The sequence below is a fragment of the Muscardinus avellanarius genome (assembly GCF_963383645.1).
Source record: "Muscardinus avellanarius genome assembly, chromosome: 8".
NCBI classification, from domain to species: Eukaryota; Metazoa; Chordata; class Mammalia; order Rodentia; family Gliridae; genus Muscardinus; species Muscardinus avellanarius.
In genome coordinates this window covers 34,530,910-34,553,947 of record NC_137794.1, presented here as the reverse complement: position 1 = coordinate 34,553,947, position 23,038 = coordinate 34,530,910, and the positions used below count along the sequence as shown (strand labels likewise).

General features: G+C 34.4%; 1 protein-coding gene across 1 annotated transcript in view; it reads right to left on the bottom strand.

The window, feature by feature from the left end:
• The window catches only part of PHIP (PHIP subunit of CUL4-Ring ligase complex), a gene marked incomplete at both ends in the record, with an annotated part of 114,241 nt that overhangs the window by 69,854 nt on the left and 21,349 nt on the right, over positions 1-23,038 (bottom strand). Inside the window, one exon of the mRNA XM_080700666.1 lies at positions 7,455-7,615. Coding sequence (XP_080556792.1) covers positions 7,455-7,615 — 161 coding nt within the window. The remainder of the gene's footprint in view (positions 1-7,454; positions 7,616-23,038) is intronic.

The following is a 23,038-nucleotide window of genomic DNA, read 5'->3' as shown; positions in this document are numbered from 1 at the left end:
CTTTGAGGCAAGCTAGATGGACTACCAACAACTATAAAGACAAGTAATAAAACCTAATTTTGGTAAACAATTTCTATTAAAATTTGGTATTTCTCATCACATATATATTTAGTCTTAGGTTCTTCTTCTATATAATAAGATTTAGTTACATGATTTCTAAAGCTCCCTGTACCTTTAAAATTTGGTGATTCATGCATTCCTATATTTATTCCCCTCATGATTAAGTAAATATGTGACAACTACTGGAAACAGAAGGATAAAATTCAAAGACTCAGTATTCTTGACTTTGGGAAGCAAAAGTGTAAATACAGTATTAAGTCCCAAGTATATTCTAAGGATCAGCAGTGATTCAAACACAGTAGTTTTTCTTGTGATGAAGAAAGGTCTGAAGAGAAACACAGAAGCAATGACACTAGGACAAGAATCTTAGGCATGGAGAGGAAATGTACTAATAGCTGTGTAAAGCACAGGCCCTAGAATCAAATATTTCAGTTCAGAAAGTGGCATAACTACTTCTTACTTGTATAACCTTGCATATGCTATACATAGTTCCTATGCCTGAGTTTTCTCATCTTTTCCTTTCTTATAGGATTAGCAAATCAGAAACTAAATTAGTGTAACTCTGTCCCCCCCCCACAAAAAAAAACTCGGGTGATTACTACCAGAAGAAAGGGAGAGATGAGAGAAATAAATAAATAAATAAATAAATAAATAAATAAATAAATAAATACAGCTTGAAAATCCAAGAGGAAAAATTCTGAGAGCAACCATGGAAAACTTGCTAAAATTAGATAGCCTGATTTTAGAAGTATCTCAAATGGCATAATTTGTAACAAAGACCCAATGCCCAGGGGAAAACAAAGTACTCATTTCACTAATATCTAGATACTACTAGGGGGAGGACCTAGTAAAGTGAGGCCAATTGGCAAAGTGATGGGAATACTAAGTTTAAGTAGAGATAATAAAATATTAACTTAGAAAAGTGTACTTGAGGAAGATAATACAGGACTTTAAAAGCCACTGAAGGGCTTGAATTTAACCTTTTCAATAATACAAAACTGTTAAAATTACCATAATGAGTGTTCATTAACATTGTTATCATTGGTTGCCATCAAACCTAGGCTAGGTTAGAAAAAAATCACAACAAAAATAAGTGTGGGCAGCTCTTAGCTTTTTTAACATCCCCAAAATGATATGCCAAATTTAAACTTTTTTTTTTATGTCAAGATATCTTGTCAGGGAAGGGATGAAGCCAAAGGAATTATTTATTATAAAAACACCACAGTGTAGATACTATTTGTGGGAAACCATTTTAAGAATGATAAAGCCTAGTAGCACATGCAGCTGTTCTGATGAAGAAAGGTTCTACAAATATCTGCAATATGGTTTTCTATTTTGTCATATAGTGTTTTCAGATTTTCCTCAAAATCCAGGAAAATAAAAACAAGCCTATCTACCAACAAAAAATTTCATGAAATAACTTTTAGAGACAGGGCCACAAATCACTTAAATTTGATCAGAAACCAAAAGAGTACCTAAAATCTATGCCCCCAAAATTTAATAACTTAAGTTTCTACAAGTTTGTTTTTGTGTGTGTGTGGTACTAGGGATTGAAACCAATAGCATTTCTACCTCTGAGCCACATTACCAGCCGAATTTTATTTTTTGTTTTGAAATGGGGTCTCACTAGGTTGCTGAATGTCTCACTAAATTGTCAAAGCTGACCTCAAACCTGCAAATCTTCTGTTTCAGTCTCACAATTAGCACTCCTGGCTTGTAATACAAGTTTAAAGGGCTTAATCAAACTATTTTTTACTTATTTCAAGTAAAGCTAAGTTTTTTTGTTTCTTGTTTTGGTGGTACTGGGGATGCAACCCAGGGGCCTTCTACCTCTGGGCTACACTCTCAGACCTATTTTATATTTATTTGGAAACAGGGTCTCTTAAGCCAGCTGAGGCTGGCTTCAAACCTGTGCGATCCTCCTGTCTCAGCCTCCCAAGTGCAGGGATTACAAGCGTATGCCACCACGCCCAGCTGGAAAGCTAAGTTTAAAACCAACTTCAAAAGATTACTTTACTATGGCTTATTCAGCAGATATTCTCGCAATATAAATAAAAATTCCAACTCCATTATTAATATGCTGTTACAATAGAAAGAACCTAGTATACGAAGAACGAAAAAAATACATTATAGGATATATCAGTTAATGACAAGAAAAGTGGATGTTTCTGCAAGCAGAAAACTACATGTATGTGGAAACAGGATACTTTTGCTCAGATGAATATAAAATTAAAATGTAGATTTTTATTCTCTCCCTGCTAAGAGATGCTTTAATTGTTCAGACCAGATTATTATTTTAACATGAAAATAAAAGAAATTCTGTAATTTTTCACTAAAAAATTAAGAGAATTTGGTGTTTCTTGAAAGCCTAATATTATCTGGCAGAGTCAACAAAGAAAATTCTAATAATTTATGCTGTATTGCATACTTTGAGTCAAGGACCCCACCTATTAATCATTAGGAGTCAGAAATAAAAGTAAAAAAATGCTATGTATAGCTGGGTGTGGTGGTACACGCTTATAATCCCAGCATCAAGAGGCTGAGATAGGAGGATCATGGTTTATGGCCAGCCTCAGCTACTTAGTGAGGTCCTTTGCAACTTAGTGAGACCTTGTTTCAAAATAAAGAATAAAATACAGGGTCGGGGGCTGTAGCTCGAAGGTATAATGCCCCTGGGTTCCATCCCCAGTACCACAAAATAAATAAATTAAAATGCTATGTATATTGTCATGCATACTACAACTTTATTCGTTAGTCAGCTGGTATGGGGTCATACTTCAAGATTATGCCGAGACACTCAAACCAAGATCCTTTGTACCAGTATCTGCCTGTTAATAAAGTGTATATGTGTATGTATATATGTATGTATGTATGTATGTATGTATGTATGTATGTATTTACTTATTTCTTTATTGATACTTATGGATTCAACCTAGGGGTTTTCTACCTTGGAGCTAAAGCCCCAACACTTAAAAAAAATTTTTTAAACAGGATCTCACTTAAATTGCTGAGACTAGCCTCGAACGTGTGATCCTTCTGTCTCAGTCTCACAAATAATGGAATTTCAGGCACAAATCACCTAGTTCCCATGTTTTTTGATCATTAAGTTTTTAGAAAGATTAGTCTACATTAAGTGTATTCAAATTTTAAATTCTTATCATTTCTCAATGCACTGCCATTACTCCAATCCCACTATCTTTTGTCAAGGTCACTGTCTTAGTCTTTTTGAGTTGCTACACCAAAATATTTTAGACTGGATAATTATAAGTAGAAACTTGGTGCCCACAGTTTTGGGGGCTAGGAAATCTGAAGTCATGGCACCACCAATTTCAGTGTTTGGTGAATTCTGATTCATAGAGGCACATTCTAGTTGTGTTTTCACATGACTAAGACAGCAAACAAATCCCCTTGGGCTTCTTTCATAAGGACCCTAATCCCATTCATGAGGGTAGTACTCTTATGACTTAATCATATCTCAAAGGCCCCACCTCTTAACATAGCTACACTGGGAATAAGGTTTCGACATAAGTTTAGAGAGAGGGGGAACAGACACAAATATTCAGATCATATCAGTCATTAGTGATCTTGCCAAATCTACAAGAGGACTTTGATTCTAACTTTGCTTTAAGTTTCTTTCAATAGAATAATAATTTCTTGGCTTTGAGGACACCCCCTACACACACACACACACACACACACACACACACACACACACTCTCTCTCTCTCTCTCTCTCTCTCTCTCTCTCTCTCTCTCTCTCTCTCTCCAGGCCACTCAGGTAGCTCCTCTGTCTCAATTATTGTTCTTTTGTTTGCTTTAAAAGTTAAAGATTCAGTTTTCATAAGCTATTATCATGATTTCTAAACTGAATCTTCTAGCCTGGATCTCTCTTCTGTGTTCCTGCTGTCCAACATTTCTATTTGGTTTTCCACAAAGATCTTTCAAAGAAAATAAACCTGTCCCTCCTTCATAAATTTATACCCTTATGTACATCATAAATAAAAAAAACTTTCTAAGTCAAGCAAGTTAAAAAGATGACACCCCATATTCTTCCTTTTCTATCAGCCTCTCAAGTCCAAGAAATATTATTATTATTATTATTTTTTGTTTTTTGGTGGTACTGGGGGTGGAACCCAGGGCCTTTTTCTACCTCCAGGCTATACTCCCAGGCCTTTTTTATATTTTATTTGGAAACAGGGTCTCACTAAGTTACTGAGAGCCTCACTAAGTAGCTGAGGCTGGCTTCGAACCCAGGTGATCCTCCTGTCTCAGCCTCCCAAGCATGAGGATTACAAGCGTGCGCCACCACGCCCGGCTGAAATCTTATTTTTAATATGTTAATCTCTACAGTAGCAGATAAAACTTAATGATATATTACCTTGATCAGTACTAATTGTATGCAAATTCCTATGTAACCCACAAAAATTGTTAGGTTGATACTATTATCATTTTAAGCCCCACTCTCTTTACTAAGAGAAAAAAAAAAACTATAGATTAAAAGGGTAAACTAATCTGCCAAAGTTACACTATTATAAAGTGGTAAAGCTGATGCTCTTAATCACTAATATACTGCCTCTAGTTGTGCCTGTTCAGAAGATTCAAGAGAATCCATTGGAAAATGCTTTCAAATATATCTACAGAATTGCAGTTATATATCACTTTATTTGTGTATTTCTTAAGCTAACATTTTAGAATCTGTAATTGCAAATCACCAGTAGAAGTGAGACTATGAGCTTGGCACAACTGGCAAATTACATCATATTTTTCATGCTCTTGGTGAGGCCGGTAACAATACTTCTGCTTTCTTCTCTTTATCTATGTGCCTTCAACTAAAGGAAAGAACCTGAGAAAAGCTTGCTCTTCACCTATCATTCTGTTCCCCAAATAGAGTGTCCTTAGAAGCAGGAATCTGGTATCTAGAAAAGGATTACACATCCTTCTGTCCAGGCCCAGATAATAAACATGTCAGGCCATGTGTGTAATGCAGTCTCTGTCACAACAGTTCAGACAGTATATAGTGAACTCAGTATGACTGTTTCAGTCACATCTTATTTATGGGAAGAGGCAAGGGCTGGACTGAGCCAGAGGCAGTGGGCTTGCTAATCTCTCATTCAAAGATCTCTTCTACCTCTGTAATTACTCTACTAAATCTATGAGATAGCACAGAGCACATTATTTCACTGCACTTTCCTTCAAAAAACACTAATGGATTATGCATCAATCAGCGCGCGCGCGCACACACACACACACACACACACACACACACACACACACATCCCTTCAATAAAGTATAATATATACTTACAATCCCAATCATTTTTAAAGAAAGAGTTCCCACAAAGTACTTCTCTAACACAAAGTTTTATAGTTTTATAATCTCAGTGCAATGGCATAACCTTTTAGTCACCAAAATGAAGTACAAACACAATGTAAAGCTTCCTTCTCATTACTTCAGTTATTACTTTTTAAAGATTACTTTCAAATGTTAAAAATATTAAATTTGCTTTGAGTTTTGAGTTCTTTTTGAACCTAATTATATTAAACTTGAATGGCTAAATTAATTTTCAATTATTATTTGAGACCAAATCACCTAGCCAGACACAGTGATACATACTGCTTCTCAACTCTAAAAATAAACTGCCAGAAAGTTTAAAAAATTTCACTTTTGAAAAAAAGATCAAAGCTGGGTATGGTGGTGTACACTTGTAATTCCAGCATTTGGGAGGCTGAGTCAGGAAGATCCAGGTTCGTGGCCAGCCTCAGCTACTTAGTGAGGCCTTTGCAACTCAGTGAGACTCTGTTTCAAAATAAAGAATAAAAAAATAGGGCTGGGGATGTGACTCAAAGGTAGAATGCCCCTGGGTGGCATCCCCAGTACTGCAAAACAAAACAAAACAAAACAAAGATCAAAGGGGGAAATACCGGAGAAAGTGATTTACAAATGCTTAATGGATTAAAACCAGCAATAAAGTATATAAAAATCCATTCTCACATCCTGCTGTTTAACTATTTTACAAATGACTGGGTATATAAGTAGAGAAGTAGTAACTACGATGGGCACAATGGCACATGCCTGTAAGCCCAGTACTTGGGAGAAGTACACTTGGGTTGAGACAGGAGGAAGATAGCATTTTCAAGGCCAGTCTTAGCAAATGAGAGAACATTCAAAACAAAGAATAAAATAGGGCTGGAGGTATAGCACAAAGTTAAAATGACTCTGGGATTCAGTTTCTATTACCAAAACAAACAAACAAAAAGGTATAAATAGGTCTCAGTTTATAAAGAAAGTTACCAAAAAGAAAAATCTATAATCACCATGACTAGTTTGCAACAACTCTCTTCAAAGAAAGAAATGGGAATTCTATTTTAACTTCTACTACCCATTCTCATTTCAAAGGCAACTACAAACTCTGTGGATGAATGCATACCTTCAGTCCACAGAGCAGTGTTTAATAATAGGTATATCTTAGAAGTGTAATAAGGGGTACCCTTAATAATTGTATGCAATAGTTAGGGCACCTGAAAATAAACTGAAATGGTACAAAAGCAATTTTTCAGTTAAAAATTCTGCTTTTCCCCATTCAACAAGTTGAAAGAGTGCTGGGGGTTGACCTCAGTGTTAAAGTATTGGTATAGCATGTACAAATACCTGGACTTGATCCCCAGCACCACAGGGAGGTGGGAAAAAAAAGAGAATTACAAATCCAAAAGCTTCTTTTAATTTTTTTTGGTAAGGACTGAATAAAGGGGTACTCTACCTCCAAGCTACATTCCAAGCCCTTTTAAATTTTAAAACAGGAGTTTTTGTTAAGTTGCTGAGGGATTTGCTCAATTACTGAGGCTAGCCTTGAACCTGCAATCTTACTGTCACAGCCTTCCAAGTACGAGGATTACAAGTGTTCGTCACCACGCCCAGCTTACTATCAGATATGTTAAAAAATGGTATATTAATGATAACAAAATCATTAGCAAAGAGTGTTAGATATGTTCAGAATTTTTTTTCTGTCAGTAAAGAGAAATCTCCCAGACTAGCAATTGATTTTCTACAGATAATATAAAATGGCACATTTAATAATCTCCAAGAATTTGCTTAGTTCATTTGAGAAATGCCTTTGGTTTATAATTAAAAGTATGGCATCAAATTTTATACAATTCCAAACTGTATATTTGATACAATGTTGACTCATGGCCTATAACTATGACTATGCTACAACATGTCATTTAGGAACTTTCCCAACTTGGTTAAAGTCAAAATTGAAATAAAATGTTACCATACATTAAATTCCCTGAATTTCAGTTTCCCATTCAAAGAAAAACAAAGTTTTTATTTTGTCTATAAACACTATTTCTTAAATTCCATATATTACTAAAGATAACACTTTAAAAATTACGTACAGTAAATATCCGTCTGCCAGTCCGATCAAAAGTTACACAGTACACAGATGACAAGTGTCCAAGAATTCGCTTATGCATCTTCATGTGCTGATATACTGCAGTTGGAACAAGTCGCTCAAGTCTGTATTTCCCATTCAGCTTCCTTGAAAACAGAGTATCCGCTAACCAAAAAAATGGAGAAAATAAATACAATACAGAATTGAGTTTTCTTAAATTAATTATTAAGTTTAAGAATTTATGTATTTCAATCTGTTGTATGTTGCTAAAAATGTGTTCTAATATATATGACTCCTATTTAAATAAAAACATATTATTTCACCTGAATTAAGTCAGGTATTAGTCACATTTTATGAATAAGCAAATATAATTAAATGACCTGTCCAAAGTCATACAGTAAGAAATGAACCCAGGCTTAAAAGCCAGATATTACTCTTTGGCTAGAGCTCTTTTAAGAATAAAAAGCACATATTTCTTTTAAAACCTCCAAGGAAGTATTTTTTCTATAAAACACAGTTATAAATGAAACTCAGTGATTTTTACTTTTCATCAACCAGTAATATTTGAATATCCTAAATCTGATGGGCACAATGTTTAAGAAATATGTGCAACAAAGGAAGGCAGAGAATTAAGTCATATTCCTTAATAAAAAATTAAACTGGGTATCTTGCCAAACATCTACATGATTCCTTATTTACAACACATTAGCTCTTGCTTTTCAATTCATTTGCTCATTTCAACTATTCTTAAAAATCTGAATGAAGCTTATTTTCTGCCTCAAAGTCTGATATGCTGACACCAGCCCAAAATTCTATTATAGCTGTTTGTGTATGTACATGCAGGGAGGGGTACTAGGGATCGAACCTAGGATGTTTTAACTCTGATCTACTCCCTCAATCCCATTTTTTATTTTGAAATAGGATTCCACTAAGTTGCTAAGGCTGGCCTTGAACCTGTAATCCTTCTGTCTCGGCCTTTCAAGTATTAGGATTACAGTATGCCACCATTCACAGCTGCCTATAGATTATCTTTTAATCAGTGTTTTTCCCATCCAAGATACCATTTACATTAGACAGTAAGCACTACAATTTATGTGAATTTAGTCCCAAATAAAATTAGATATATACAAAATAAATAAATATATTTAACCCAGGTTTAAAGCCTATCAATTATTCTCTGAAGTTAATGAAACATAAAGATCTCAGGTGTATTGAAAAAAATCTCAGCTGGGTGTAGTTGCACATGTCTGTAATCTCAGTACTTGGGAAACCGAAGCAGGAGGATCAAAGACAGTTTCAGCAATGCATCAGACTCTTGGCAACCTACTGAGAAAGACCGCGTTTCAAAACAAAAAAGGGCTGATGGAGTAGCGCAGAGGTAAAATTCCCCGGGTTCAACCCCCAGTATCATCAAAATAAAAAAAGGAAAAAAGGAAAAAGAATCTTTGTATTTTTTCCCAATTCCAATATATGTTCTGGTTCCCACTACATCATTTGCAAGCCAAAAGAAAAAAAAAATTGTAGCCTAGTGAAGAGGTATGAAGATGGATACCTTAAGGGTTCTAAAGCTACAATATCTCAAAGAAAAGTTATGAGAAAATGTTCTTTTACTACAACGCTCATTTTATATTCTACTAAGAGTGTTTCTCTTAATGTCAGAATATAAATTCTATGCAGCAATGTACTCTAACATCTAGGAATATCTAAGACAAGAGTTGACAGTTGTAAATTGTCGTTTTTAGGTTTAAGCTGGTTATACAAATAGTTTATAGAGACTCAGGAAGTTCTTATCAGTCTAGCCTAACACATTTTCGTTATGCACAGAAAGACATCCTCCAGTGTTTTGGCTCCAAAGTGATTTTGTATAAGAACCACACAAAACCATAGATATAAATTGCTCCACCAAAAGAGAGTTCAAATCATCTTATTCAAATACCAAGGACACTGACATCTCAGATTCACCTATTCTGTAAGAAAATAAGTGATGATATATCACACAGAGTGTTACCAAGATATACTTAAATATTTAACACTGTTTAGGTACTAATATGATTGCTGGAGACAATTAAAATACCAAAACTATGTCTATGATTGTTAAGTTTGGATCTGAATGCCCCTCTACTCTGGCATGCATACACACACATGTGCTGGCAATGCAGCAACATTCAGAGGAGGAATAACTGAGTCTTGTGGGCTCTAACATCATCAGTGGATTAACTGATTTCATGGATTAATAATCTGAATGGATTTGCTGGGCAGTAACTGTAGGTAGGTGGGGCACGGCTAGAGGAAGTGAGCCACTGGAATACAACCTTGGAGACTACTTGTCCTTAGTCTTCTTCCCTCTCCCTCTCACTGAAACCATGAGCCAAATAAACCTCTCCTCCTCTAAGCTGGTGTCAGGTGTTCACAGAAATGAAAAACTGACTAACGTGATGATCAAGCATTAGTGTGCATGTATGTTAAATTTCAGATGAATGTACCATAAAATCTATTTAAAAATCAGAGCTGATAAATTATCTAGACAAAAACTACTTAACATAATAAAATATTAGTGCTACCTTAAACACAGTTTTTACTGAATCTTTTTTTTATCCTCAAACATATATTTATTTGTAAAGGATAGAATAGCATTTTTGCATCAGTAAATTGTATATAATTAAGCACATGTACAAGTTGTAAGCCTTTTATTTTTTTTCTTTTTTTTCATTTTTTTAATACAAAATTTTTACTGAACATAAATGGTATACATTTAAACTATACTTGGTGCCCTCTTCCCCCACCCCCGTTTTCCCTTCCCCCTCCCACCAATGATTGTCCAGGGTAACCATGCCATATTCATAATTTTACACATATTTACTGAATCTTTAAGCTAAACTAAAATCTTTATTCCCATTTTTGGGAGTCAACTGAAAACAAAAGAATATCCTTTCATAAAATAACTTCAGTCAACTTTTTTTTTACTTTTTCTGAAAAGTGAAGCTTTCAATATGTTTCAAAAGTGAAACATTTATAGATGGAACTATAATTTAGACTCCCTTTGTAATGCTTAGCTACCAGTTAATAATTGACACTATGATCGTGTCCTAAGTACCTAGCAGAGTTCTATTTTCAACCAATTTACAAATGTGCAACAGCACTAACACATATCACATACCAATATACTAACAGTCTAGTAACAGTTCCTAGGTACTAAGTTGGCAGTTCAAACTTTATAGCTATAGGAGTTAGAAGACAACAATGTTATATATATATATATATAGTTCAGCAACAGAAATACAATGGTGTAGGCTGAATTTGAGGAAGGCCTAACCAAGTCAAAAACTGGTACATGATTTTTAGAAAAGTAGGGAGGAGAATAATCTAAGACTTAAACCCAATAAACTCACATTATACCATTACCATAATGTATCTTCTCTACTAGGTCTTAACTACCTTAATAAAGAACAGAAATTCTATTGTATTTCTTACAACTGAGTGTAAAGCCTTAACATAAAGATTATATAAGTGAACCTAATTTAATAAGGCACATAAGATGGTTCAATTTATAGTTTTTATAGCAGTAAAGCAAATAGCAATTATTCATTTTGTGATAATATTATACTAATTGGATTGTTGAGTAAAAAGAAAATGTCCCTTGGATTATAGGAATTCCTTAAATTTTATTAAACTAGAATACCTATTTTAAAAATTATTTTAAAATGAGCATGATTAAAGAGATGTAAGAGAACACAAGGAATATAAGTTATTTGTATGGCATTATTTATAGTTTTAACCTTAAGTAGCATATGCAACTGTGACCGGTTTAGAAGTACATTTATTTCCCTAAGTATGGTGATGGGCAATATTCTTCAAAGCCTACCTAAGTAACTCTAATTCCTTTTCACATGACAAATTCTTATCCTCTAGGTCCAGGAAGATACCTAACATCACCCCTCTGTTCAAAACTGCAATGTTCTTCATTTCATTCAGAATAAATACCAACTTCTTTAGCCATTAACTTACCAGAGTCCTGCATAAACTCATTTCTCATTACCTATCTTACCTCATTTGCTCCTTCTCCCTTTGTTCTGCTCTAGCCACTCTATTGCTTTCATTCTTCCAACACATAAGACATACTCCTAACTTAGAGTTGCTGACTTGTCTCTTCCCTCTGCCTACGATGTTAACCCCTTAAGTCTTTTCACAGATATTCATTACCTTCTCAATTACACTTAAATTCATGAGATAATTAAAAATTGTAATGTAGTGTCCACCAACTATAATTCCTGATCCTCTTTTATGTGGCTGTGTATTTGTTATTTATAACCTGATGCTATACATTTACTTATTTTCAGCCTCCTCCCACTACCACAAAACAAACTCCATATAGACTGCATTTTTGTTTTTATCTTAACTATCCCAAGAGCTGAAAAGTGTGGCTACTTAGATGATTTATATATACTTGATGCATTACCAAATAAATTACATAATAATAAAACAATTAGGTTTAGGAATAAAACAAAAATAGAAACTTATCTGATAGAGTAAAAGATTGAAGATATCTGTTACACTTGTAAGTATAATTTGTGGATAAGTGCAAAAGCACAACTTTCTAAAAATATATCAGTAAATTAAATAAAGATTTATAAATCACTGCTATCTACTTAGTAGATAAAAAAGAAGCCAAATACTTAATGTTATTTGTAATAAATCATTCAGGACAGTCTCTAAATCAAAATCTATAAACACCAGTCTATAGAATAAGGCCCACAATTTCTTAAGCATTTTCTTAAATGTTAGCTTAAACTACATACATATCTTATCCGTTACTTCTCTAAGTATTAAGATGATATATCAGACTCCCCCACAAGTCACTTCTGACTAATCCACATCTATTATTTTAAGAACCAATTAAACCAGGCATGGTGGTATATGACTATAATCCCAGTATTTGGGAGGCTGAGACAGGAGAATTACACGTTTAAAACCAACCTCAGCAACTTAGTGGGAGACAGCAATTTAGCAAGTTCCCATTTAGAATCAAAAAGGGCTCGCCGGGCATGGTGGTGCGAGCTTGTAATCCCGTGCGTTAAGAGACGGAGACAGGAGGATCACGCAGGTTCAAAGCCAGCCTCACTGGCTTAAGAGACCCCGTTTCCAAATAAAATATAAAAAATAGGTCTGGGCTGGGTGTGGTGGCACAAGCTTGTAATCCCCACGCTTGGAGGCTGAGACAGGAGGATCATACAGGTTTGAAGTCAGCCTCAGCTGACTTAAGAGACCCTGTTTCCAAATAAAATATAAAATAGGTCTGGGAGTGTAGCCCGGAGGTAGAAGGGTTCCATCCCCAGTACCACCAATAATAATAATGATAATAAAAAAGGGCTAATAATCCAGGCTTAGTGGCACACGCTTGTAATCCCAGTATTTGGGAGGCTGAGACAGAAGGATCGCAGGTTCAGAGCAAGCCTCAACAATTTAACGAGGCTCTCTGCAACTTCATGAGACCCTGTTTCCAAATAAGAAATAAAATTGGCCTGGGAGTTTAGATCAGAGGTAGAATGCCTCTGGGTTCAATCCCCAGTGCCACAAAAAACAAACAAACAAATAAACAAACAAAAAGGCTAGAGATGTAGTATGGAGATAAGAATGCCCCTGGGTTCAATCCCCAGTAAGACAAATAATACTAATCACAATACTGATGGAACTACCACTGAAAGCCATCACTTTATAAACTCTTTAAATATTTTCCTCATTATGAATAACATTTAAAAGTTATAGTGTATTCCTTAATAAGAGACAGGCTAAATTTAACAGATTTGTGTTTAAATCTAACATTGCAAATACTTGAAGCAAGTTACTCTCTCAAAACTTCAATTTCTCTAGCTCTATTACTGAAGAAAACATTTCCATTTTTCCACAATATACTTGGCTTTTATATTTTGCTATTCTTTTACATCCCACGATTTCACAAATTTTACATAATCATTTATGTCAATTTTTTTCCTTTGGGATTTCCTTTGGGAACTCTTGCTTCAATATGAAGAGTTCTACTACTCAAAAAACTGTAAAATAAATATTTATTTAATTTTCCTTATTTTTGTGGTTTAAATTGCTCATTTAATTTTTTAATATGTCTACAATTTTAATACAAATTACCACGTGAGTCTCTAAAGATGTTTTTCTTCCCCAAGATAACCAAATTAATCTCTCTCATTTGTTAAACTGCGATTATGTTGCCATATGTATGTATATATGTAGACTTATGTGTTAGGCCAATGACATGCCTTGGTCTAGTTCTATGCCATTACCAAAATTTTAAATTTTATTAATATTTTAATATTTACCTAAATATTCCTCTTCATTATAAATCCATTTAAAAAGTCTTTAATCTTGTCGTAAGTGGTGGAACATGCTTATAATCCCAGTACTTGGGAAGCTGAGACAGGAGGATCACAGGTTTGCAGCCAGCCTCAACTACTTACTGAGGCCCTCGACAACTTAGTGAGACCCTGTTTCAAAATAAAGAATAAAAGATAGGCACATAAGTATAGCTCAGAGGTAGAATGCCCCTGGTTTCAATCCCCAGTATTGCAAAAAAAGAAAAAAGTCTTAATCTTGATTACTTATTAACTAATTTTTAAGATAATTTAAAAGTTAAATAAAATGCTACTGGAAATGGAAATGTAATAGTATTTGCTAACAACTGATATCTTTTTAATCCAAGATCATGGTGTTTTCTCACTATAGTTGGGCCTAAGTTTTCAATGCAGATGACTTTATAAGAGGAACATAATCAAAGCTGTCCCAGTTTCACTATGCAAGTATGTGCCATTTGAACCAAGTTCATAAAAAATAAAACCATGAGCAGCTGCCATAAAAGAACATCTACAATAATCTTAGAATAGTCATGGTGACTACATTTTTGTAGTAGAAAAGTACATCATAAAAATCAACAAATAAATACTAAAGCAAAAATACCATTATCTCCTGCTACATAGACCTTTTTTCCCCCTTCTGTATTTTGTAAAATGGGCAAAACACATAGGTAAAGCTGCAATACATTATTCATGATCAAAATGAACCCTAATTTTAAAAGAACACTCAGAAAAATCAAATTACTATGAGTTAACAAAAACAAAGTGTTTCATTATTCCTATTTTGTAAATGTTAAGAACAATATCATAGCTGGGCATGGTGGTACAGGCTTGTAATCCCAGCACTTGGGAGGCTGAGACAAGGAGAATAGTGGATTTGTGGACAATCTCAGCTACTTAAGTAGTAAGGCCCTCTGCAACTTAATGAAACCCAGTTTCAAAACAAGAAATAAAACAAGGATGAAGGTATAGCTCAGAGGTAGAATAATCCCGAGTTCAATCTCTAGTACCACACAAAAAAAGAGCAATGTCATATTCTATATGGTACCTATTCCATAAAAAAAAAGTGTAAAAAAAAAAGCTGTTCCCCATTAAATCAGAACCAAAGGGCCTAGAATTGGTGCCTAGAACTTCTGCCAAATTATGAAAACAGCTTTTCTGATAAAATAATACATGCAAGAAGCATGTGGCTATGGATTTCAAAACCTGGAGAAACAATGTTTATGAGGGAAGAATTAGGTAAGGAGGCAAGAGATAATATGTAACTCAAGAGGTTATGTTGGTACAACTTGAACCCTTTTCTTTTCTTTTCTTTTTGGTGGTACTGGGGTTCCTGGAAACCCTTCTACCTCCAGGCTACACTCTCAGACCTATTTTTATACTTTGTATTTGGAAACAGGGTCTCTTAAGCCAGTGCGGCTGGCTTTGAACCAGCACGATCCTCCTGTCTCCGCCTCCCAAGCGTGGGGATTACAAGCGTGCGCCACCACGCCCGGCAAACCCTTTTCTGATACAGAAAAAAGGTTACTCAGATAAGAAATATCGGTATATTTTATCAGAAAGTTGTTTGAAATAGTTTTTATTAATTCATTTTACTGTTTTGAATAATTTATTTCTATCTATGGTTTTGACTAAAGAAAACACTTGGAAGAGAGATTCCCAGGTTTTCTGTCAATAAAAAAATGTTATTATGATGTATAATTAATAAGCAGAGAAAAACATTTCCTAAGACTAAAATACAAAAGAGAGGGAATTCTGGATAACCAATACTTAGGCTTCATTTTATTCTCCACAATCTGTGTTACCACTACATGCTGCCTATGGAAACAAACAATAGGGAAAAAGACTGAAAGAAAAAACCCCAAAGTATTAATACAAAACAACCAGTAACACTGATTTTGGAACTTTTCTCTATTTTTCAATCTTCTGTTACTAGGCATTCTAATTAATTTTTAATTAAATTAAAGTATAGCTCAATCTACCTCAAAGGGGAAAAAGCAATAAAGAAAATCTAAAATGTCTGAAGAAATTTACTTAAATTCAAAGACTAATAAAATAGATCCAAGATAAAGATCCAAAAATGTAACCATAAAAAACACTAAAACTATATTAAAGATATATAAATGTATACTATGCTACATAGTATAATCACTGCCAATTTGACAATAGGTTGAAAAATGATATGCTATAAAAAAAGAATTCACGTCTCTTTTAATGCAGAAGTCCTAAGATCATACAACAGGCCAACAATTTTTTTCGTTAAGTTTTGTACATAAAATCTCTCCTAATGTGGGTTTTTGTTGTTTTGCAGTATGGGGATCGAACCCTGGGCCTCACACTTGATAGAAAAATGCTCTACCACTGAGCTACTGCCCAGCCCGCACACTGAGGTTTTAAAGTGAAAGTAAACATGTCAAAGATAGTTTAGTTTCAGTTTTATTCAAGAGGAAACCATATAAGGAAGAACATACTATTCACTATAGAGCCACAATGGAAAGGGGTTTACCATGAAAGTTCTTCTGAGGTTACTAATACACTAATAGCATTAAATGACAATCAAATAATTAAAAGTCAAGAGCCAGAGATAATCTGGAAAATAATTCAACACAAATTTGGTTTATTTCTATAGCACCATCTGGTCTCTATATCATCTTCCATGAGCAAACTGACCAACAAAGAATGAAACAAATAAATTATAATAGTAACTAATAAAAAACAGTACCAACTTCAGTTAAAGTAAGAATTCCAATATAGAAGGATAATCCTATAATTAGCTTTTTGTCCATAAAAAAAAGGGAGTTGAACAATGAGAAAAAGAAGGAAGGAAACAATCACCTGAGCAACACACATCCACAGGAGCATCTCTCCCTGTTTTATTACTGAAACTAAATTAGTATGCACAGTAGCTAATTTCCAAATCTTCACATATTCAGTTTTATTGTTTAATTACTACTATACCTCCTGTTTCAAAAACATATTTTTAAGATTCTTAAGTACCAATAAAAAAAGATGAATAATGTCAAAAAAGAACATAAACACTAACTAAAATGAAATACAGAAAATGAAGAGATGATGATCCCAAGATTTAAGCAATAAATTTCATGGACCAAGTACATAATAAACACTAAGAAAAAGGTTGGACACTGCAATTACTAGGAATAGTATTTATTCTTCCCCTTCTTTTCTTTCCTAGAAATTATCTGATGCTACTTCAAATAGAAAACACCATAATGGTATAATACTATCACTATTAGATATTTTTAAAAAGTTATTCTAATAAAAGTTCATTTTTTGTAACATAAAAGTAATTTTTTTTTTTTTTTTTGCAGTACTGGGGATGGAACCCAGGGATATTTTACCTCCGAGCTACACTCCCAGCTCTATATTTTAGTCTTTATTATTTCTGAAACAGGGTCTCACTGAGTTGTGAAGGGCCTCGCTAAGTAGTTGAGGCTGTCTGCGAACGGCAATCCTCCAGTCTCTACCTCATGAATGCTGGGATTACAAATCCGTGACACCACACCTGGCTTAACATAAAAGTAACTTTTAGCCAGGTGTGGTGGCACACACTTGTAATCCCCGCACTTGGGAGGCAGAGACAGGAGGATCCCGCAGGTTCGAAGCCAGCAGCACTGGCTTAAGAGACCCTGTTTCCAAATAAAAGAAGTATAAAATAGGTCTGGAAGTATAGCCTGGAGGTAGAAGGGTTTCCAGGAACCCCAGTATCACCAAAAAAAAAAAAAAAAGTAACTTTTAAAAATTAAAGTTTAGCGGGGCGTGGTGGCGCACGCTTGTAATCCCCGCGCTTGGGAGGCGGAGACAGGAAGATCGCGCAGGTTCGAAGCCAGCCGCGCTGGCGTAAGAGACCCTGTTTCAAAAATATAAAATAGGTCTGGGAGTGTAGCCCAGAGGAAGGAGGGCTTCCAGGAACCCCAGTACCACCAAAAAAAAAAAAAAAAAAAATTAAAGTTTAGTTTTGGTGATGCTGGGACAAGGTCTCACATACATTCTAAACATACATTCTACCAGTGAGATATTCCTTCAGTTTCTGTTTTCTTTTAAGGAAAGAAAAATTTAAGTTATCTAATAGTTTTATTTTATTTATTTTTTGCAGTACTGGGGATGGAACCCAGGGGCATTCTATCTCCAAACTATACGCCCAGCCCTATTTTTTAATTCTTTTGTTTTGAAACAAGGTTTTACTAAGCTGCAGAAGGCCTCACTAAGGCCTCTCAGTCTTGTGGCTGAAACTGGCCACAAACCTGCAAATCCTCCTGTCTCAGCCTCCCAAATACTGAGATTTCAAGCATGTGCCACCATGCCCAGATAAGTTATCTAATAGTTTTATGTCAAACAGTTTAGTCATTCAATTTTGAGTCAACAAATACTCATCAAGCACCTATATAAACCAAGTATAGGTGAGACAATGAAACAAGGAAAATGAAAAGACATGTACTTACCCTCATGGAGATTGCAGTCAAGCAGGGAAGAAAGACATGAAACAAACACTTATAACAATGGTAAGTGGAATCCAACAGAAGGGTATAGGAAAATCTTGAAATATAAAGCAAAGGGTTCTAAATATAGGGGGTATATTATATCAGGGAGTCTGGGTAGAATTCTCTGAAAAACTGACACTTAAACTAAGACCTGAAAAATAAACAGCCAAAAAATGTTGATGGAAGAGGAACATATTCCAGATTGAGAACAGCATGTACAATAATGGCCTGAGGTTGGAAAGAACTCAGCATTAAAGCAGCATAAAGAAGTCAAGGAACAAGAAAAGAGGCTGATAACATAGGGGGCAGACTGCAGAGAGCCTTCTAAGCTATCTTAGGCATTTTGACTAAATTCCAGTAATAACAGGTTGGAGGGATTTAGGAAGAAATACTATATAATTTGTTTTGGAATAATTTGTTGCAATTTTCTCTCTTGCTCACAGCCAAGAATGGATCCTATAGGACATAACTAAAATCAAATGCTGATTTATCAAAAGAAATCACGCTGGGTGTGGTAGCACAGGCCTGTAATCCCAGTACTTGGAAGACTGAGACAGGAGGATAGCAGGTTTGACACCAACCTCAGCAATAGAGCAAGAGACTGAGCAACATAATAAGACCCTTTCTCTTTCTCAAAACAAAAAATAAAAAGGGCTAGGAGTGTAGCTCAGAGGTAGAACGCCCCTGGGTTCAATCCCCAGTGTCACAAAGGGGGTGGGGGGTGTTTGACAAATTAGTGTTTTAATATCAAATTTTCATTTTAGATAAAATGTACTCAATTTGACAGCAAGATTCAAGTATCTCCTTTCAAATTTAGGTATTTATCTGGTAACCTATAAAATTGAAAGAGTATACCATGTTTCACTGCTTACACAGTGAGACATAATTCAGAAGACTATAAAACCCAAATCAATAAATGGACACAACTAGTATAACATTAACATACAACAAATTTCACAAAAAAGGCAAAAGGGCTATATAATGTGAAATAAATGCCTAAGATCTAAAGCAAAATAATGCCTAAGATCTAAAGCAAAATAATCAAGAGATCTAACAATTAATTACTGCCCTTCTAAACTTTGGTTTCCTCATTACTAAAGTAGGAGTAGCTTAGAGTTGCTATAAAAAGCAAACAAGACAAAATGTTTCATAAACTCAAAAGTATTTTAATATCAGCATCTATATGAACTGTCCCTCAACCAAATCCTCATCTATAAAATTTAACTGATCATATTTTTTCCTCCTACTTTTCAAAGATTTTTCTGGGATATTATTTTCCCCCTGCAGCTTCCTTAAGGGTTTGTACAAATTACTGCTCTGTTAATATAAATATCTACTCAGTCAAATTACGAGCCCTTAGTTTCAAAGGAAATGTTCAAATCCTTAAATTCAAAAATATCACTGAAAAATTTCAAAATAAAAAATCAGAGGCCTTATGAGAAAATACGGTAATATTCTTTTTATACAAAGATGAAAATTCAACATCAAACAATAATCATTCTGGTAACGTATGTGATACAAAGCTAAAAGAAGAAATGTTGAGTGTTTCCTAGTTATTACTTGCTTGCCAGATATATTACACAAAGTACAAGGGAGTATTCCTCATCATGTCTATAATCTAAACGCAAATCTGAACCTTATTTACAAAAGAAATCAAAACACAACTACAACAGCACTAATTTAAACTCACCTAAGGAAACTGTCATTCTTCAAAGTTTCGCTCCTTTTTTTGGTCAACCATAATTTGGAAAGAAATTTAGGCAAAAGAAAAAATAAAAATAAATGTCTATTTTATAAACTTGATACTTTGGCATAATGAACATTAATTTTATTTCCCTAAAAAAAAAAATACATCTTGGAAGTCTGTTTTTAAAAGGAAAAAAGAAAAAGGAAATGGGCTAGAGAAGAAAGAAATAGAAAACTAAACCTGTGCCAAATGAAAATATAAAGACCATTCAGGGAAAAGATATAAAAACAAAAAGACAAAAAGAAATAAGAATATACCTAATTTGGAAAATAATATCAAATCAAAACAAAATCAAATAATCAAGCTATAACATTAGGATTAGGAATCGAAAAAGCTGAAGAAAATGTGTCCTGAATGAAAAAGATGGCTACTGAGAAAATAAGCTGAGGTAAATCCATTTAAGTAAGTCATAAGTAGATAGCTAACTAGATATATAGAGTATGAACTGAACAGAAGAAATAGGAACAAGACTGAACAGAGAATATTAGAGAGTACTAAGCAAGGGGGAAACAACCTATAAATTTCAAAAATTGTATAATTTGCTGAGCTATATGTAAAATAATGTTAATTACATAATTATATATTAAACTAATATTAAATCTTATACATTTCTAATAATATAACTTCTAATAACTAAGAAATATATAGAAAAAAATAAATCTATGGGTCTCAGGAAAAGATCCCTGAATGAATAAATGAAAATATGGCAAAATGTTAACACTGAAAATGAGAGGGTAATAGACTTCAGAGATCTCTAAGCAATTTTAAATGACTCCTTGTTAATTTGTTCAAACTAGTTTTCTCAAAGAATCTCAAAATTAAAAATATAGTGCCAGGCGTGGTGGCACATGCTTATAATCCCCGCGCTTGGGAGGCAGGGACAGGAGGATTGCACACTTTTGAAGCCAGCTGTGCTGGCTTAAGAGACCCTGTTCCCAAATAAAAAATATAATATACGTAGGTCTGAGAGTGTAGCCCAGAGGTAGAAGGGCTTCCAGGAACCCCAAAAAACAAGATTTTAAGATTTGTTGGCATTAACTGAATATTTGGGTAATAAAGCTATTCTCTAAGGCAAAGCTATTTTCTTACATTTAAACATTTCTAAGAAACAGGTTTTCCAAAAACTCATTATCCTTACCTATGACTACCCAACTTAACAAAAAAATTTGTATATAAGCAATAAATAAAACAATAAAGGGGGCTGGGCATGGTGGTGCATACTTGTAATCCCAGTACTTGGGAGGCTGAGACAGGATCACAGGTTGGAGGCCAGCCTCAGCTACTTAGTGAGGCCCTCTGCACTTATTGAGACCTTGTTTCAAAATAAAGAATGAAAAATCAGGCTGTAGGTGTAGCTCAAAGGTAGAATGCCCCTGGGTTCAATCTCTAGCACAAGGGGGAAAAAACGCGCGCGCGCGCGCACACACACACACACACACACACACACACACACACACACACACACAGGGATATTAAGTACCTAAGATGAGAAATAGCCTAAAGATAGAAGCTTATTTCACTAATACAGTAAATACAGAAAGTTTTAAAAATCAGAAGATTCATGTATTATAATTTTTTCCTTAAAAAAAAAAAAAAGTAAAGCAGGCATGGCACGGTATGCTTGTAATTCCAGTACTCTTAGGAGGCTGAGAAGAGAGGATCATAGGTTCAAGAATAGCCTCAATAAGTAGTGAGACTCTCATGAACCCAATAAGACCCTGTTTCAAAAATAAAAATAAAATAGGGCTGGAGTATATCCCAGAAGTAGAATGCCCCTGTATTTAATCCCTAGTACCACAAAAATAAACAAAATGCATAGAATGAGCCAAGCATGTGATACACGCTTGTAATCTCAGTATTTGGGAGGCTGAGACAGGAGGATCACAGGTTCACAGCCAGTCTCAACTACTTACTGAGGCCCTCTGCAACTCAGTGAGACACTGTTTCAAACTCAAGAATAGAAAAATAGTGCTGGGAGTGCAGCTTGGATGTAGAAATGCCCCTGGGTTCAATCCCCAGTAATGAAAAAAAAAAAAAAATTAAATGAATATACAAATTTAACCTTTAAGACTCTGTATTTGTCTCTTCTTTCCTGATCTCCCTTTTCCTGTATCCATTTATTGCAGAAGTAAGATTGCATATTATACATAAATACAGAATAAATTATCTGGGAACAAGCACAATGTGGGTAAGGAGGTATGAAAAAGGATATTTTTAGAAATTCATTAGTAATCTTTGAGAGTAAATACTGCTATACCAAGTAGATATTGAGTAACAAACTAGTAATAAGAACAGACTGATAGGATCTTTTGGTATTTTTATTGTGTTGCTATTGTGTTTGCTTTTAAAAACTATATTAGGAGGAAGATCTAGAGTGCTAGAAAGTAAGTGACCATGTAGGACTCCTATATTAAGACAGAATTCCAAATCACTTTTCACAATTGAAAAGTGAAGGTACTAGGAGGAGGAGCTATAAAGTAGTAAGGATTTATAAGGACTAGAAGGTATAAAATAGTAAGGACTTATAAGCAGGTAATTAAATAAAGATTTAAAAAAACACAGGTGTGGTTATTAAAATTTAAGCATGGGTTTTAATATTCCAAGTGTAATGAACTAATAACCTAGCTCACTGATTAACCATATCCTAAAAAATCAGTTCTTCCCTTACCTCAAAGCTACCCTCAGATTAAGCCTCTCTTCTTATCATTTTTTACACTATACCCAACTGAACTTTTGTTTCACCCCAATACATCAATTACGTCAATCACTTACTGCCTTTTATTTCATATTTACTAAAGCTGAGGAGTTTTTCCTATGAAGAGTAATAAAACAATTTCTCCAGGATTAATGGTACAGTCGAGAAAACAAAGGTAAATAAAAAACTAAAACCACATGACAAAAGCTATAGTAGCAAATTAACTATCATGACTTAATCCTGCGACGTGACATCTAAGTTTTAAAGAATGAATGTTTATAGAATATT